The sequence below is a fragment of the Bos taurus genome, chromosome 18 (assembly GCF_002263795.3).
Source record: "Bos taurus isolate L1 Dominette 01449 registration number 42190680 breed Hereford chromosome 18, ARS-UCD2.0, whole genome shotgun sequence".
NCBI lineage: Eukaryota > Metazoa > Chordata > Mammalia > Artiodactyla > Bovidae > Bos > Bos taurus.
The window spans coordinates 35,308,780-35,327,223 of record NC_037345.1 but is presented as its reverse complement, the minus strand read 5'-3'; the positions used below and the strand labels follow the sequence as shown (position 1 = coordinate 35,327,223).

The 18,444-nt window shown below is 46.6% G+C and overlaps 1 protein-coding gene across 1 annotated transcript in view; it reads left to right on the top strand.

The window, feature by feature from the left end:
- Window positions 1-39: 39 nt before the first annotated feature.
- Window positions 40-18,444, top strand: part of RANBP10 (RAN binding protein 10) — a 60,199-nt gene continuing 41,794 nt past the window's right edge. Inside the window, 2 exon segments of the mRNA NM_001098125.1 lie at window positions 40-279; window positions 1,088-1,199. Coding sequence (NP_001091594.1) covers window positions 45-279; window positions 1,088-1,199 — 347 coding nt within the window. The 5' untranslated portion in view covers window positions 40-44.

Sequence of the window (18,444 nt, the reverse complement as noted above, 5' to 3'; positions counted from 1 at the left end):
TGCTCTTCCCCGCCCCCAGTGACACAATAGCAGCTCCCTCCAAGATGGCGGCGGCGACGGCGGACCCGGGAGCTGGGAGCCCTCAGGTTGGAGACTCCTCCGGCGGGGCCACTGGGTGCGGGCTGCCGTCCCCAGGGGAGCAGGAACTGAGCCGGCGCTTGCAGCGCCTGTATCCTGCGGTCAACCAGCACGAGACGCCGCTGCCGCGCTCCTGGAGCCCCAAGGACAAGTACAACTACATCGGCCTCTCCCAGGGCAACCTCCGCGTCCACTATAAAGGTATCGGTCTTCTGGCCGAGGGGAGGAAAAGGCCAGACTGTCCACAGGGTAGCTGTGCTGCCCAGCCGGTGCTGCATCATGTCCCTTCTCCAGCTTGGGTGCTCTAGGTTGGGCCTTAGCTCCTGTAGGGTGTCTAGGGTGGTGGAGCTGACCAGGCCAGTAATTGACTGCCTTGTCTGTTCTGCCCTGAGACACCCGGTATCAGGAGAACCGCAACAGATGTCCAAACCACCTGTTGGGTGATTGGCGTGGACCTTCTTCCCAGGGCCTTCCTGCTTGTCCTGAGGTAGCTCCAGGGACTCTAGCTGAGCCCTTTACCACTGCTTAGTTTCAAAAGTGTCTGAAGAAAAGGGTGGTCACATCCCCTCCATCAACCAGAGGTCCATGAGCTTGCTCACCTGCCAGACAGGCAGGTTCCATCCCAGACAGGGCCTGAGGTTCTGCCCCAAATCGTGGGGGCATCTTCCAGGGCTGCCTCTCCCTCCCCTATTCTTCCAAGTGGGCTGCCTGTGTCTTGAGGAGTCTGCCAGCAGCACTAGGAAATCTCTCATGTAGGCACCCACATTGCAGGTACCCTCCTGTGGTTTCTGTGGTGGACAGAGTCCCAGGCAGGGCTGCTGTGCTTAGCAGGAGGTGAACCAAAGGTGGGAGGTTTATGTATTTGCTTAGTTGTTGTCTGATTATTTCTTGGACTCTGCAAGGGCTTCCTCTGGCCGTGAAGGGGTAAAGTTGCCGTGGAGCAGAGAGGAATGAGGCTTCCATTTGTATCTCCCTCTGCTGAAATTTCTTCCTTGTCCTCTTCTATTAGGTCATGGCAAAAATCACAAAGATGCGGCGTCAGTGCGTGCCACCCATCCCATACCTGCTGCCTGTGGCATTTATTACTTTGAGGTGAAGATTGTCAGCAAAGGAAGAGATGGGTAAGCCCCTCCTGACCACCTTGCCCCCAACACTGATCTGTTCCCTGGGTCAGAGTTTGAGGTCTCCTGGTTGACGCTTGTGCCTGTATGAGCTGCTGAGCTGCATGGGTCTGAGCTGCAAAGGGTTGAGTAGTGGGTGCCTGTTACCCGGCTGTGGTCATGAACTGGTCTAAGCAGTAGCTTTTGATGGCAAGTAGGTACATTTTGTAGAAGAGGGGCTTCTCTTTGGTGATGATGTAATGACTGTTTCCCTCACAAGTCAGGGAAACAAGTAACAAGTTTACATTAACAGTTGAGCGTCCAGAATGAAGTTCCTCCACGTTGTGTGATGTTTGTCACTTCCCTCCTTTCACGCTGTTGCTGTATTCAAGGTTCCTTTTTATGGCATTTAGTCATGTAGAGGCCCCTGGGGGCTTCAAAGAGATAGTAGAGTCTTTGCAGCATTCATCAAAGCTGTGGCAACCACTGGCCTGTCATCTTAGGGTAAACAGCATGGACATGGTCAGAATCAGGTGACTTTGCTACTCATAAACTTGTTTTTCAGTCCAGTGACTTGAACACCAGTTGGACCAGCTTTAGGAAGGTCCTCATTAAAGTCAGCACTGGGGAGGCTCCCTAGTTTAGGGTGATCTAAGCAGATATAGGAAATCAGAGGGGAAATTTTTCATTTCTCTTCCTTTTCTTCTCCTAGTTTGCCTCTTTTTTTTTTTTCTGGTGATTATCACAAAGCAGGTGTTTAAGTTACGAAATAAAATGATTTTAGCTGGCTTGGAAAGATTTTCCTCATCAAACCTTAGGTCTGGTTTGGGTGGTTTGCCAACCCCACCAGTGATCTTTGTTTCTACCCTGAATGTGTGTTTTTGAGCATTCAGAGTACTTCCTTTCTCAAGGGACAGTCCCCCTTGTGGTACATGCAAAATGCACGGCCAGGGGGCTTTGCTAGGGGCAGGATTGCTGGAGTTGGAGCTTTGTCTGCTTCCTCGGTGAAGTTGTAACATCCCTGTCTGGGAGGGCTCTGTGGTTGTGGGTAGTAACAGGGCTTCCATCTGCTTGTCTGTCCTCTGGGGAGCTAGGCCAGCATCTGAGCTACCTTTAATCCCAGAATTCTGTGAAATTCTGACCGTGGCGAGCTATTACATCTTTTACTTTTATCTCCATGTAGTGAATTTACAGATAGGAAGTTTATATTATCGGAGCTCTTTATTTATTTATTTTTAAATATATTTCTTTATTTGGCTGTGCCAGGTCTTACGTGGCATGTGGGACCTTAGCCCCCCAACCCGGGATTGAATGCAGGTCCACCTGCATTGGGAGCGTGGAATCTTCGTCACTGGACCACCCGGGAAGTCCCTATCGGTGCCCTTTAGAGACCCTGGTTCAATTCCTGGGTCGGGAAGGTCCACTGCAGAAAGGATAGACTCCCCACTCCAGTATTCTTGGGCTTCCCTGGTGGCTCAGCTGTTAGAGAAGCTGCCTGCAATGCAGAAGACCTGGGTTCAATCCCTGGGTTGGGAAGATCCCCTGGAGAAGGGAAAGGCTACCCACTCCAGTATTCTGACCTGAAGAATTCCATGGACTATATAGTCCATGGGGTTGCAAAGAGTTGGACATGACTGAACAATTTTCACTTTGAATCTTCTATTTTCCCTTTCCACTGTCTGATAAAAGCACATACATTTAATGTGCTTGAACTCACATGAATAAGAATGGCCTCTTAAGATGAAACAAACACGGCAAAAATAGTTGCAGTGTAGACTGAAACGTTGGTGTTTCAGTCTTACACTGCCAAAGAAGTGGATTGGCACGTCCTAACCTTGTAGGCAGGAAAATGGATCATTTTGGATAACAGCTGAGCTAGTAAAAGGAGAGAATAGTTTTTCAGAAGGGGAGTGTTTAAATGCAGAGACCCGATTTCCTTCACCTGGCTTTTAACCTTTCAGTTATAAGTGGATCGTGCTGTAAAAGACCCCGTGTCTTGCTAGATTGTCATACTGTTGGTGTTGCCTGCAAATCCTCAGAAAGTTGAACATCTTCTCCCAGCTTTCCCAGCAGTTTTACATGTGGTAAATATAGCTGTGAGGTTGACCTGGAAACCTCAGTCATAGAAAGGTCGCGAGTCACGTATGCTTGTGGTGGCCTGCTTTAGTTGACCGCTTTCAGAGGAAAGGTGTACGAATGTCTCCTATGGCCTCTTTATGGAATTACTGAAAGCCGTCTCATGGCTAGGATATAGCCAGATGGGCCAGCTGTGGTTTTGAGGAGGCCAGGGGCTGTTCCAGGGCAGACAGTCATCAGCTTGTTTCCTGTTTGCCGTCAGTGTTGAAGGTGTGTTTCTGACCTGGATTTGGTCCACAACCCAGGTGTTAACCGGTTGTGTAGCTTTCCTGTATTATCTAGTTCCATCTTCATGCATCTCTGGAAAGTGGCTGGAGTGAATGATGATGTACCTGTTTCATGGGTGAGCCCTGAGCCCCAGGGATGTTTGGCGACCTACCCTGGCCACAGGGCTTAGGGCGTGCAGTGGAGTAGCCTAACTTGTCATTGCCTTCACCTGATCCCAGACACGTGCGTCCACGCCGCTGCCACCTTTCCCTGTTGCATTCTTCCCCTGGGTGGAGAGAATGTCCAGTCGGAATCTTAGGAGGTCCTAGTGTTCTTAGAGAGCCAAAAGGTGCTTAGTGCTGATTGGGACCAGAGAAGTGTGGCATGCGGTGGACTGGGCTTGGTTGACTTAACATTCTGCTGAATCTGTAGACCTGTTTTTCTGCAGATTTGGGGACAGGCCTCCTTTTTAAAAGGTGTTGATGAACCGAGTCATCAGTGTCACTGTTTTCCAGAAAGGCCTTTGTTCTGAAGATGTCTTTTGTAGAAGAATACACTAAGCGTGTCTGATTGCCTTATGGCTCAGACAGTAAAGAATCTGCCTGCAATGCGGGAGACCCAGGTCTGATCCCTGGGTCAGGATTCCAGGGGTTGGGAAGATGCCCTGGAGAAGGAAATGACAATCCACTCCAGTATTCTTGCCTAGAGAGTTCCATGGAGAGAGGGGCCTGGCGGGCTGCAGTCCACAGGGTCACAAAGAGTCAGAGGTGACTTTGACTTTCAAGCGAGTCTACTTAGAAAGATTTCATTTCAAGGGTTATATTGATTCGTACCTGCTATGTGCCAAGTGCATGCTTGGTACAGGGAGAACAACAGGAAAGCCTGCACAGGCCAGCCTTGTCCTCAGAAAGCCTTTGGCCTACCTACCAAAGAATGGACTGAAGGGTTGTCTGCGTGAGGAGGCAGAGCCTGGGCATGGTTTTGAGGGATGAGTAGGAGTTTCTCAGCAAGTGAGACCTGTTGGACTTAAAAATGAGCCTGGTTGGTAACTGGCTTGACGTCTGGGCGCTCTTCACATATAAGGGAGGGCTGGAGAAGGAAGGGGTTATGTTTGAGCTAAGAGCTGGGCTCACACTGACGGGTTTTAGCTGCATTTTGCCGAGTCACCAGAGCTGGGAACCCCAAGAGGAGACATCAGAGCCCTGCCCCTGGTGCCAGGAGATAAGGGCATCTCAGTTGATTTTGTTAGGAAGCCAAGGAGGCCCTGAAACCGAGGGTCCCTGGGGAGTGACGTGCTCAGGCAGAGTTTGTGGACCTTTGGGTGTCTCCGGCTCTTAGTGATGACACATAGAGGGTGTGGCTGGCCAGGCTGACAGATGCTCCAGTGTGACCCTCAAAATAGACTGTAACATCATCCCAGCAGCAGTGGTGGCGGCCTCCTGACATGTGATGAGTGGCTCTGCCCAAGAACAGCAAGCCTGGGCTAGAGCACCGGATGGAATGGGGGGGGTGGGGGGTCTCCTCTCCTCTGCAGCTGGTGCTCAGGCCCTCTGGCCCTCTGGCCACAGCCAGCCTGCCTTTCCTTGCACTTGTAGCTGACTTTCTTTGGCCAGTCAGCAGTGTGGTCATCATTAATTCTCCACATCACAGCGAAGCATGCATCGTTTTGTCCCGGTCCCAGACCTGGGCCCCAGGAACACAGGCCTGAGGCCCATCTGGAGAGGAGGCAGGTATGCCTGTGCACATGCCCTCACAGGGTGGTGTAGCAGAAGCCCATCCATGATGTGTGCCGTCCCCAGGGGTGGCCCAGAGGTTGGACTTCCTCCTGTACCTGAGAATTTGGGAAAACTTCATAGAAGAAGTGAGGATGCTGAATCTGGAAGGGCAGATTGGAGCATTCCAGGTGAACAAAGCGAGAAGCGAGACCCTAGACAGAGGGAGCAGTGCATCAAAAGATGGGGAACACGGAGCGTGAGAGAGGCAGGGACCAGGTCAGAAATACCTGGCCAGTGTGCTTTGGCTAAGGAGCTTGGCCTTATCCTGAGGACAGCAATGTATGAGGATTTTGGATCTGCCTGCACTTTTGAGCATGGATAGGGGAGAAGAGACTCCACTGGTCTGGTTCCACCAGGCCCAGCTGGCTGAGATCCCAGTCCGGTGCAGGCTGGTGCTTTTAGGTCCTCGATTCCAGCTGTGGCTTCCCTCCAGCAGTTATCTTTTCTCTCTCTTGGCTGGCCTCTCTCCTGTTTGGTGGGATGCGGAGGCAGGAGGTTGAAGACTGGCAGCCAGAGTGACTTCTCAGAGGCAGAAGGCCTCTGTGTGTGCTGGTATTCTCTGGTACTCTGATTTGTTAAGTCCCATCTGAAAGGCAACACTGTCCATAATTTTCCATCCAGACTCAGAGATCCACTCACCCAGTTAAGACCTCACCTGCCATGTTTCTGGTTTGGTGAGCCACTTGAGCACAGGCCTTCCAGTGAGAGGCAGCCTGTGGCTGGCCCCTCAACCCTGGGATTCCCCACTCCAGTCTCTGCTGTGTACAGTGCAGTTGAGAAACTTGGTGCCCATCTGTGGACCTGAGGAAGGCCTTGTCCTGCCAACCTTGAGAAGTTGGTGCTGTCTTTGCCCAAGGCGGCTGCTGACGGTGGTTCCTTGTTCGCGCTGACTACCCCCCAGTGCTGATGGCCTCCTGGGCAGACACTGACTGCATCTCTCCCTAGTAACGCGTGGCACTGTTTCTGGAGACCCAGCATGTTGAGGCTCTGGAGCAGCTTGGAGCCTTGTATCACTGACCTGTGTTGGGTGTTAAAGTCCAGGTCTAGTTGGGTGGGTGTACTCAGGTGTGATCTGGCCTAGAGCAAGAAGACTGGAGTCCACGTGGTGTCCACTTTTCTGGTAAGACCCACTCCTGCCCTGAGCACATGTGGGCTTCCCTGAGACCTCTCTGCCCATTGTATGTCACCACCCAGGCTCCACCGGTGAGCTGAGAGTGGGGAGTGTGGCTTCTTTCTTCAAAACTGGGGACTTCCTCGTCAAGGATCAGCCTGTAGAGAAATTTCTAAAATTCACTTCACGCCTTCCCCCAGCCCCTCCGCCACACCCCCATTATTTTTTGTTCTCAGGCATGTTTGGTCTGTTTCCTGGATAGGTCGGCATGCAAGGGGGATTTCCCATTAGAAGGGCAGCAGGAGCTCCTTGGAGTGGAGCAAATAGGAGGATGGGCTCAGCAGCTCTGCACTTCAGGCACCATGTGCCATCCTATTCTGGGACCATTGAGAAGGAATCAGGGGCCCCAGAGTGGGTCTCTATAGTCAGAGGTCAGTTAGAAAGAAGGGACTGACCACTAGGAGAGGGGTGGATAACACCACTTCTAAATGCAAGGATGTTCCTCTGCCTCCCTAGAAATCTGTCTAGCTCCAAGATGCTTGGTGTTTTGTTGTAATTGAAATGTGAGGTTGTGACTCTTGCTAGAAAAGAAGCAGTGGGGTGGGGGGCTTGCTGCTGGAACAGGGCCCAGCCCCGTGTCAGGAAAGGGCTAGTTAAAATATGCTCTGGACTGTTTAGGGAAGCAGGGGAGGGGTAAGTCTTTGTGTTCTTCACATGCTCTCTGCCGCTCCTACCTCTTGGACCTTAGAGATGGCTTGGGATTCAGAGAAGTTTACTTTAGGTTATGGACCCCAAGTGTCAAGGCTTAAATACCTGCACTGTCTGCTCAGCTTCCATGGAAAACATTATGGGCCAATAGCAGCACTCATTCTTGTCCATACAGAGCCCCAGAAGTTTTCTTACTGCCCAGCACACCAGGCAGCTACTGTCTTTTTGTCAGAGTTTCATATGATACAGAAACCTACTGGTCCTTGGGGCAGAGACAATTTCAGATGAGAAGAGGTGGAGAGAGGAGAAAGGCAGTGTGCCCCGATGGTCCGAGGGCTCAGCTCTTGTCTCCTGGAGGACTTTGCTGAGGTCAAGCTGAACCAAGAGGAAAGAAGTAGAGGAGACAGTCTGCTGAGTAGAATTGGTTATAACCCAGTTTACAAAGCCATGTGTCTGAAATTGGCATGGGCTATTTTATACAGGGTTCTCTTTTAGTATCAACTGTTGTGCCAGGAGTTTATTGGTAGTTATATATGCCTTGCCTTTTTTCTTTTTTTAACCAAAATGTATTTTTATTTTACCTATAATTTTTTTTAACTGTAAAAGAATACTCTTGCAATACCTGACACAGTGTACATTTTAAAAATAGCAGAGGGGACAGAGAGATGCAGATTTAAAAAAATGCAGGTTATTGCTGTTATGTATATTGTATCATTTGGGAACATTGCAGAGAACAGAAAATGATTTCAGGTACTGTAAGCAGGTAGGGGGTTTATTACATGGAATTCAATGCTTTCAAAATCATTCAGATCAGTCGCTCAGTCATGTCTGACTCTTTGCAACCCCATGAATCGCAGCACGCCAGGCCTCCCTGTCTATCACCAACTCCCGGAGTTCACTCAGACTCACATCCATCGAGTCAGTGATGCCATCCAGCCATCTCATCCTCTGTCATCCCCTTCGCCTCTTGCCCCTAATCCCTCCCAGCATCAGAGTCTTTTCCAGTGAGTCAACTCTTCGCATGAGGTGGCCAAAGTACTGGAGTTTCAGCTTTAGCATCATTTCCTTCCAAAGAAATCCCAGGGCTGATCTCCTTCAGAATGGACTGGTTAGATCTCCTTGCAGTCCAAGGGACTCTCAAGAGTCTTCTCCAAAACCACAGTTCAAAAGCATCAATTCTTCGGTGCTTAGCCTTCTTCACAGTCCAACTCTCACATCCATACATGACCACAGGAAGAACCATAGCCTTGACTAGACGAACCTTTGTTGGCAAAGTAATGTCTCTGCTTTGGAATATGCTATCTAGGTTGGTCATCACTTTCCTTCCAAGGAGTAAGCGTTTTTTAATTTCATGGCTGCAGTCACCATCTGTAGTGATTTTGGAGCCCAGAAAAATAAAGTCTGAAACTGTTTCCACTGTTTCCCCATCTATTTCCCATGAAGTGATGGGACCGGATGCCATGATCTTCGTTTTCTGAATGTTGAGCTTTAAGCCAACTTTTTCACTCTCCACTTTCACTTTCATCAAGAGGCTTTTGAGTTCCTCTTCACTTTCTGCCATAAGGGTGGTGTCATCTGCATATCTGAGGTTATTGATATTTCTCCCGGCAATCCTTTTTTTTTTTTTTCATTCTATTTTTAATGGAATAAATTGGCATGAAAAGGTAGGAAAACCAATTACATTTATGGTTTTAAAGTGAAAGTGAAGTCGCTCAGTCGTGCCCAACTCTTTGCGACCCCATGGATAGTAGCCTGCACCAAGCTCCTCCACCCATGGGATTTTCAAGGCAAGAGTACTGGAGTGGGTTGCCATTTCCTTCTCCAACTCCCGGCAATCTTGATTCCAGCTTGTGTTTCTTCCAGTCCAGCGTTTCTCATGATGTACTCTGCATATAAGTTAAATAAGCACGGTGACAATATACAGCCTTGACGTACTCCTTTTCCTATTTGGAACCAGTCTGTTGGTCCATGTCCAGTTCTAACTGTTGCTTCCTGACCTGCATACAAACTTCTCAAGAGGCAGATCAGGTGGTCTGGTATTCCCATCTCTTGAAGAATTTTCCACAGTTTATTGTGATCCACACAGTCAAAGGCTTTGGCATAGTCAATAAAGCAGAAATAGATGTTTTTCTGGAACTCTCTTGCTTTTTCCATGATCCAGCAGATGTTGGCAATTTGATCTCTGGTTCCTTTGCCTTTTCTAAAACCAGCTTGAACATCAGGAAGTTCACGGTTCACATATTGCTGAAGCCTGGCTTGGAGAATTTTGAGCATTACTTTACTAGCGTGTGAGATGAGTGCAATTGTGCGATAGTTTGAGTATTCTTTGGCATTGCCTTTCTTTGGAATTGGAATGAAAACTGACCTTTTCCAGTCCTGTGGGCACAAGAGGGCCTAGAGGAGCTGTCCCACGTTGAAGGTCAGGAAGGGTGGTGGTGAGGAGATACCCCTCGTCCAAGGTAAGGAGCATTGGCTGTGTTTTGCTGGCGCAGCCATGAAGAGATGCCCCACGCCAAAGGTAAGAGAAACCCAAGTAAGACGGTAGGTGTTGCAAGAGGGCCTCAGAGGGCAGACACACTGAAACCATACTCACAGAAAAGTAGTCAATCTAATCACACTAGGACCACAGCCTTGTCTAACTCAGTGAAACTAAGCCATGCCTGTGGGGCAACCCAAAATGGGTGGGTCATGGTGGAGAGATCTGACAGAATGTGGTCCACTGGAGAAGGGAATGGCAAACCACTTCAGTATTCTTGCCTTGAGAACCCCATGAACAGTATGAAAAGGCAAAATGATAGGATACTGAAAGAGAAACTCCCCAGGTCAGTAGGTGCCCAATATGCTACTGGAGATCAGTGGAGAAATAACTCCAGAAAGAATGAAGGGATGGAGCCAAAGCAAAAAGAATACCCAGCTGTGGATGTGACTGGTGATAGAAGCAAGGTCCGATGCTGTAAAGAGCAATATTGCATAGGAACCTGGAATGTCAGGTCCATGAATCAAGGCAAATTGGAAGTGGTCAAACAAGAGATGGCAAGAGTGAATGTCGACATTCTAGGAATCAGCGAACTGAAATGGACTGGAATGGGTGACTTTAACTCAGATGACCATTATATCTACTACTGCGGGCAGGAATCCCTCAGAAGAAATGGAGTGGCCATCATGGTCAACAAAAAAGTCCGAAATGCAGTACTTGGATGCAGTCTCAAAAACGACAGAATGATCTCTGTTTGTTTCCAAGGCAAACCATTCAATATCACAGTAATCCAAGTCTATGCCCCAACCAGTAATGCTGAAGAAGCTGAAGTTGAATGGTTCTATGAAGACCTACAAGACCTTTTAGAACTAACACCCAAAAAAGATGTCCTTTTCATTATAGGGGTCTGGAATGCAAAAGTAGGAAGTCAAAAAACACCTGGAGTAACAGGCAAATGTGGCCTTGGAATACGGAATGAAGCAGGGCAAAGACTAATAGACCAAGAAAATGCTCTGGTCATAACAAACACCCTCTCCCAACAACACGAGAAGACTCTACACATGGACATCACCAGATGGTCAACACTGAAATCAGATTAATTATATTCTTTGCAGCCAAAGATGGGAGAAGCTCTATACAGTCAGCAAAAACAAGACCAGGAGCTGACTGTGGCTCAGACCATGAACTCCTTATTGCCAACTTCAGACTTAAATTGAAGAAAGTAGGGAAAAACACTAGACCATTCAGGTATGACCTAAATCAAAATCATTAGGACTTAGTTTCCAGGTAATGGCAGGCTACTTGAATAAAACCCTGTGCTGAGAATGATGAAAAGGTGCTGACTTACAAAGAAGCAAACTCAAGGCCAGTTTCTGGATGAATACCTATAACTAGGGAGCTAAGGGTACTATCTGAGAACCTAAGAGCATTTGCTGTGTCCACACTCAGCTCTGCTCCAGCTTTGACACACAGTGCCAGAGAGGTTAGTGTCTGGAGCTTATGGGTTGTGGGGGTCTGGGAAGAACCTGCTCACATTAAGGTGGGGTGCCAATGTGCTATTATAGTTAAGGGCAGCATATTTGGTAATATGCTGGAATATGATAAGCTCTGTAAATTCAAGGCTTGGTCCTTGAGTCTCCCAAGAGATTCTTTAAGGAAGGAGGCAGAGTCCAGGGTTATGAATAACCTTCCTAGAGCCATCCATGGGGGCTATTCTGTCTGTTCCTGTGTCGTGGGCTCTCTGGGTGCTTTGATGGTGCTGGTGGTGGTGGATGCATGAGGGTCTCCGGACACATTCAAAACCGCCTTCCTCCCTGCAAGCATGTCCTGTCTCATGACTCCTTTGCCTTCAGATATGGTCTTCCTTATGTTGCTGGGTTGGGTCCATTCATCTCTGTAATACCCCTCCTCTTGGGGGAGTCAGTGGGCTACACAGAGTTGGGCTTAGTGGGTCACTGGGTGGCTTCCTGGCAGAGGGCCAGGGTAGAGGGATGACTGCTGGAGAAGAAGCTTGTACCTGAGGTGCAAGTGTCCTGGTGGACTGTGGCTTTAAGCAGGCCCATCAGACCACAAACTAAAATCCCCAGCATCAAATATTAGCCCTCATTTCAGAACTAAGTGTCAGTTGGGGTTTTTCCTGAAATGTCTCCCATGGACCATTTTGTAACCATGATCCCAGTTGTTGTTTAGTCACTAAGTTGTGTCTGACTCTCTGCGACCCCGTGGACTGCAGCACGCCAGGCTTCCCTGTCCTTCACCGTCTCCTGGAGTTTGCTCAGACTCATGTCCATTGAGTCAGTGATGACCCCAGAGGTCCCCTCTGATGTGGAGGTGTTGATTTCTTATCTGGGGCAGATTCTGATATGAACAAGATTGCCAGCCTTCCGATCTGTGGCTGAGGTGTTAGATGTCAGGATGAAACTGTCTGGTGAGATTCCAGCAGCACCTTGCGGGGCTGAGGCAGGGGACGGGGCAGTGGTGATGGACCCTTTGACTTGGGAGGCTCGGCGGCCAAACTACCTTCCTGCAGCCCGCAAGAGCCATCTCAGCCCTGAGGCTCAGGAGCTTGTCCCTTCTCTCCTTGTCACATCCTACCAGAGCTCTGTGGGCCTGGAGACAGTTAATTGATGGAGCTTAAATTAAAAATGTTCAGGGAATTCCCTGGTGGTCCAGTGGTTAGGACTCAGCATTTTCACTGCCAGGCCAGGTTGGATCCCTGATTGGGGAACTAAGATTCCCTCAAGCTGTGCAGCGTGGCTGGGGGAAAAAAAGTTCAGATCCCATAGTCATTGGTTCATATATCTAATGTAACATTTGTTAAAAGTGTCTCTGGGCTTGATAAAAGTAAAAAAAAGAGCTAGGTCTGTATTCTTCACTCTTGTTACCTGCTGTGTGCTTATGGTGAGGGACTTCTTTCTTCTGGCCCCGACACGAGGCCTGGATACTCTGATGCTTTCCACTGAGCTCTGTGCCAAGCCCTACTTGTCTCATCCGGAAAAGCCAGATGAGGCTAATGCTGGCCTGCAGGGCCATATGGGTGTTTTTGGTGACTCCCATGTGTGTGCTAAAATAAATACAACATTAAACATGCCATTTTAACCATTTTTAAGTGTAAAATTCAGTGGTATTAATTGTGTTCAACTTGTGCAACTATCACTACTGTTTTCCAGAACTTTTTCATCACCCCAGACAGAAACTCTGTACCCATTAAGCAATAACTCCTCGTCCACCACCGCCCCCGCCCCCCCCGCCCGGCTCCTCCCAGCCCCTGGTAACCTCTAATCTCCTTTCTGTCTCTATGAATTTGCCTATTGTAGATATTTCATAAAAGTAGAATCATACGGCATTGTCTTTTTATGTCTGGTTTATTTCATTTAGCATAATGTTTGCAGGGTTTATCTTATGTTGTGACCTGTGTCAGAATCTTACTTTTTTATGGCTGTTTATATTTACCACATTTTCTTTATCCATTCATCTGTTGATGGACACTTGAGCTTTTTACATCTTTGACTATTGTGAGTAATGGTATAATGAACACTGGCATACAAGTATCTGTTTGAGTTTGTCTTTTCAATTCTTTTGAGTGTATACTTAAGAATTGCTTGATTGAGTGTATACTTAAGAATTCCCTGGTGGCTGAGCAGTTGGGGCTTTGCACTTTGTGCAGACAGGGAAAAAAAAAATTTGCTTGATTGTTCTGTTTAACTTTTTGAGGAATTACCAGATTGTTTTCCACAGTGGCTATACAGTTTTATATCTACCAGCAATGTGTGAAATTTCTAATTTCTTTACTTTTTTACCAATAACTTACTTCCTTTTTCCTTTCTCCCTTTCTCTTATTCTTCTTTATTTCCTTCCCCATCCTATATGTGAATTAGTATCTCATTTTGGTTTGCAGTTCTAATGGATTAGTAATGTTGAGCATCTTTTCATGTATTTATTGGCCGCTTGTATATCTTCTTTGGAGAAATGTCTACTCAAGTCCTTTGGCTAGTTTATAATTGAGTTTTTTGTCTTTTTGTTGTTAAGTTGTAGGAATTCTGTATATTTTTGAATATTAGATCCTCATAAAGCTATGATTTAGAAATATTTTCTCCCATTTCCAAGTTGTCTTTTCACTCTTTGTTTTTTAACCTTCCTGCACAGCTTGTGAGATCTTAGTTCCCCAACCAGGGATCAGACCCGTGCTCCCTGCATTGGAAGTGTGAAGTCCTAAGCACTGGACCGCCAGAGAATTCTCTCTTCACTTTCTTGATAATGACCTTTGATGCATAAAAGTTTTAATTTTGATGAAGTCCAATTCATCTGTTTTTTCTTTTGGTGTCGTATCTAAGAATCCATTGCCTAAACCACAGTCATGAATCTTTTAAGTGTTTTTTTGTTTAGCTCTTATATTAAGATCATTGATCTGTTTTGAGTTAATTTTTATACAAGCTGTGAAGTAGAGATCCAGTTGTCTCAGCACCAATTTTTGAGGAGACTCCTCTTCCCCCATTGAATGGACTTGGCACCCTTGTTGGAGGTGATTTGGCTGTGTAAATGCACTTGCGGACTTTCAGTTCTCTCCTTCTAGCCTACGTGTCTGCCTGTGCCAGTGCCGCACTGTTTCGGTTACCCTAGTTCTACAGTGAGTTTTGAAATCAGGAAACAAATCTTTTAACTTTGCTCTTTCTTTAAGATTGTTTTAGCTACTTGGGGTCCCTAGCAAGTCTGTATGGATTTTGAGGGTTCTCTTTTCCACTTCTACAAAAAAGACTTTTGGAATTTTGGCAGGGATTGTGCTGAATCTGTAGACCAACTTAGAACGTATTGACAACACTTTCCATCTACAATATGAAGTCTTCCAGTCCATGAACACAGGATGTCTTTCCATTTATTTTTGTCTTCTTTAATTTCTTTCAGCAATGTTCTATAATTTTTCATGTACAAGCGTTTTCACCTCCTTGGTTAAATTTATTCCTGAGGGTTTTGTTTGTTTTTTTGATTTTAGATGCTATTGTAAATAGAATTGTTGTCTTAATTTTCTCCTTTAAGTGTTCAGTGTTAGTATATAGAAACACAGCTGCTTTTTGTGTGTTGATTTTGTATCCTTCAATTTGGGTATGTATTAACTCTAGTAAGCTTCCTGTACATCATTTGGGATTCTCTCTATACAGAATTTTCTATAGGTAGGGTCGTGTCCTCTGCAAATAGAAATAGTTTTACTTATTCCTTTCCAATTTTTACCTTTTATTTTCTTTTCTTGTCTAATCAATCTGAATAGAACTTCCAGTACAGTGTTGAATAGCAGTGGTGAAACGTCGACTCCTTTTGTTGCTCCTCATCTTAGGGTAAAAGTTTTCAGTCTTTCACCATTGGGTATGTTGGCTGTGAATTTTTCCTAAATGCCATTTATCATATTGAAGAAGTTCCCTTTTGTTCCTAGTTTTCTGAGTGTTTTTATCAAAGGGTGTTGGATTTTTCAGATGCTTTTTCTATCAATTGAGATGATCGTGTGGTTTTTTTTTTTCCCCCCTTCGTTCTGTTAATGTGGTTTATTATATTCATTGATTTTCTTATGTTAAATTGCCTGTGACTTCCTGGCATAAATCCCCTTTGGTTGTGGTATTAATCCTTTTAATGTTGTTGAATTTGGTTTGCTATAGTTTTGTTGAAATTTTGTGCATCTCCATTCAGAAGGTGTATTGATCTATAATTTCCTTTTCTTTTGGTGTCTTTTCTTGTTGGCTTTTGATCACTGCTCCAGGGTCTCTACCATTTTGAGCTTGCATCTGGGTTCAGCACACTTGGAACAGTACCCAAACATTATTCGGCCCAGAGCTGAAGTCTCTAGGTGAGAGCTAGGAAAGCTCTTAGGAGACTGTTAGTCCAACCTGTCTTTTTCTGACGGGGAACCTGAGCTGTGGGGCGAAATCCAAGACTCATAGTCCTGAGTTAGGCTGGAGTGTCTGAGGCCAGGCTTCAGAGTCTGAGGTGTTGTCTCTGGAGCCCAGCTGCCAAGTGTCCCTGTCACTTTAGAATCCTCGTGTGCTTCTCTTCAGGAGGCAGGAAGGGAATATCAGACTTGTTGCCAAAGAGGTTCCTTGGATGGAGTACTCCAAGCTGTCTTTCTGTCTGGGTGGGGGCTTACAGCAAAGGGTGGTCTCCTCCCTCCAGGCCTTGTTGTACATCTCCAGAGGGTGTGAGAGTCCAGAGGCCTGCTTTCTAAGGTCCTGTCCTCTGTCCACCCCCAGGCTGGCCTGGGTCATAGAAAAATCTCCAGTCGGTGAGAGCTGTGCTGAGGCTGTGTCACTGTGTCCGCGGGGTCTCCTGAGGGTGTGCTCTCTGAGGTGCTTAGGATGCACCAGGGGCCGTGTGAGCCAGAGCCCCAGCTCCTCTGCTGAGCATGGAGTTGGACCCTTTTAGGCTGTTTCTGCGAGTGTGCTCTTCACATGCAGCTTCCGCTCTCCTGTCAAGGTTAAGGGAAATAAGAATACCGAGCTGACACGAAGGCCCAGTCCCCCACTGTGTCTCCCTGGTATTGAAATGTTGCGCTGGGACAGCCCAGAGAGAGTCTGATGGCTGAGAGCCAGCAACCTCCTCAGTGTGCAGCCATCAGCTGGCTCTTGAAAATGATTTTTTCATGACTCTCAAAGTAATTTATGTTAATTGTAGAAAATCTGGAAAACTAAAGAGAAAGGAGAAGAATGCAAGCCGCCTGGAGTGTTCTCAAGACTCTCCGCATGACTGCAGTGGATCCAGTGGGCTGTTGCTTTTGTGGGAGAGTCAGCAGAGCGGGTGGGGGGCAGCACAGGCCCCGGAGGCCACCAGTCCATTCTCAAGGCTAGTCATCTTGCAGGGCCCCAGTTTACCTCTGCCACCCCAGGGCGGACCTGGCAGTGGTCTGCAAGGGCCACTGCTGCCACCGCGCCTGCTCTGTCCTGCTCTCCGGTGGATCCCCACCCAGCTTGGCCCAAGCAGGGCCACTTGGCGCCCTCTTTTAGAGCCTGACAGAGAGGCAGAGTCACTCTTCAGGCTCACGTGTTTTTTTGCAGGAAAGGATAGAGACGAAGGTGGATGCCGACCGATGGCCTCCCTGCCAGGTAGCTTGTCGGTTGTCTCTCTATACTTACTGTGTCTAATGTGGTAGACACATGATAGTCTCCAGATGGGTTTAGCTTACTTTCAGTTGTTTTATAAGGTAAATAACTTTTCCTGCAAGCTCCTCAGATGTATCCTGCTGCTTGAAAAGAAAGCCCTGGTGGACATATGAACTGTCGGGGAGCTAAGCTCTGTCTATTCTAGTCACTGGCTTGGGGAGCGAGAGCCCATTTTGCCTCCCAGGAGACCATGGCAGCCTGTGTCTGTGAGTGTTCCTAGCATTGCCTGACCTTTTACCAAGAAGGAAGCAAATGCTCACCTCCTTTTTCCTTGGTAATTCCATGTAAAACAGGCATTCCTCTTTAGATGTCCCGAGATCCAGGCCTTCAAGGATGGCCTGCTTTCCTTTACCGGATCATAGTACTCGAAGGGCCTCCAGTGGACGAACTGGACTCTAGGGTTGTAGTCATCCACCATACTATCTTTATGCCAGTACCAACACTGTTTTGATTATTGTAGCTTTCTTGTAAGTTTTGAAATAAAAAAATATGATTCTAACTTTTTTTTTTAACACCCTCATTGATTCTGTGTATTGCTTTGGATGGTATTGACATCATAACAATATTGTCTTCCAATCCATGTATGGGCAGATGTTTTTCCATTTGTGTCTTTTTATGTTTATTTATTTACTTAAATTAAAAAAATGTGTTTTTTCGGCCATGCCATGTGCCTGTGGGATCTTAGTTCCCCAACTAGGGATTGAACCCAGCCCCCCTGCAGCAAAAGTGCTAAGTCCTACTGGTCACTGGACTGCCAAGGAGCTCACTATTTGTGTATTTTTAAATTTCAGCAACATTTTAGGGGTTTTAGTGTATAAGCTTTTTGCCTTCTTGGCAAAGTTAATTCCTAAGTATTTTATTCTTTCGATGCTATTGTAAATGGAATTATTTTCTCTTTTCCTTTTTTGATTGTTCAGTATTAGTATGTTGAAACACAGCTGTTTTCTGTGTGTTGTTTTTATATCTGAAACTTTGCTGAATTTGTTTGTTCTAACAGTTTTTTGTGGAATGTAGAATTTTCTATGTATAGAATCATGTCATCTGTGAACAGAGATAGTTTTACCCATTCCTTTCCAATTTGGATGCCTTTTTCTTTCTTTCTCTTGTCTAATTGCTCTAGCTAGAACTTCTGATATTCTGTTGAATAGAAGTGGCGAAAGCAGGCACCTTTCCTGTTCCTGATATTAGAGGAAAAGTCTTCAGACTTTCACCATTGAATACAATATTAGCTGTGGTTTTCTCATATAAGACCTTTTATTATGTTGAGATTGTTTCCTTTTATGCCTAGTTTGAGTGTTTTTGAGAAGTAATATACCATACAGTCCGCTCACTCACAGTGTACAGTCCAGTGTTTTTTAGTGTCCTTATAGTTTTTTTTTGCCTCTTTGCTTATCTTAACCTGGTTGGATAACAGTTTTCAAGTGTATGAATACTTGCTAGAAGGCTGCATGTTTTTGAAATTTTAGGACGTCATACTTTTGGAAAGACTTAATGTCACACAGTGTTTGAAGAGTTGGGACTCATTCCCTTTGAACTCTGACTTAGCTTGACCTCATATGAACATTTCAAGTTAGGGTCCTGTGGGGCTGCTCCCTGTATCAACGATACTCACAGGGGCATGACATTCAAGTGTGGAGACCGGTCTCTTCTGGGTGCTCTACCCTTAGCTTACCTACTCAGATTCTCAAGATGACCCTGGGGTTTGTACAGAGGC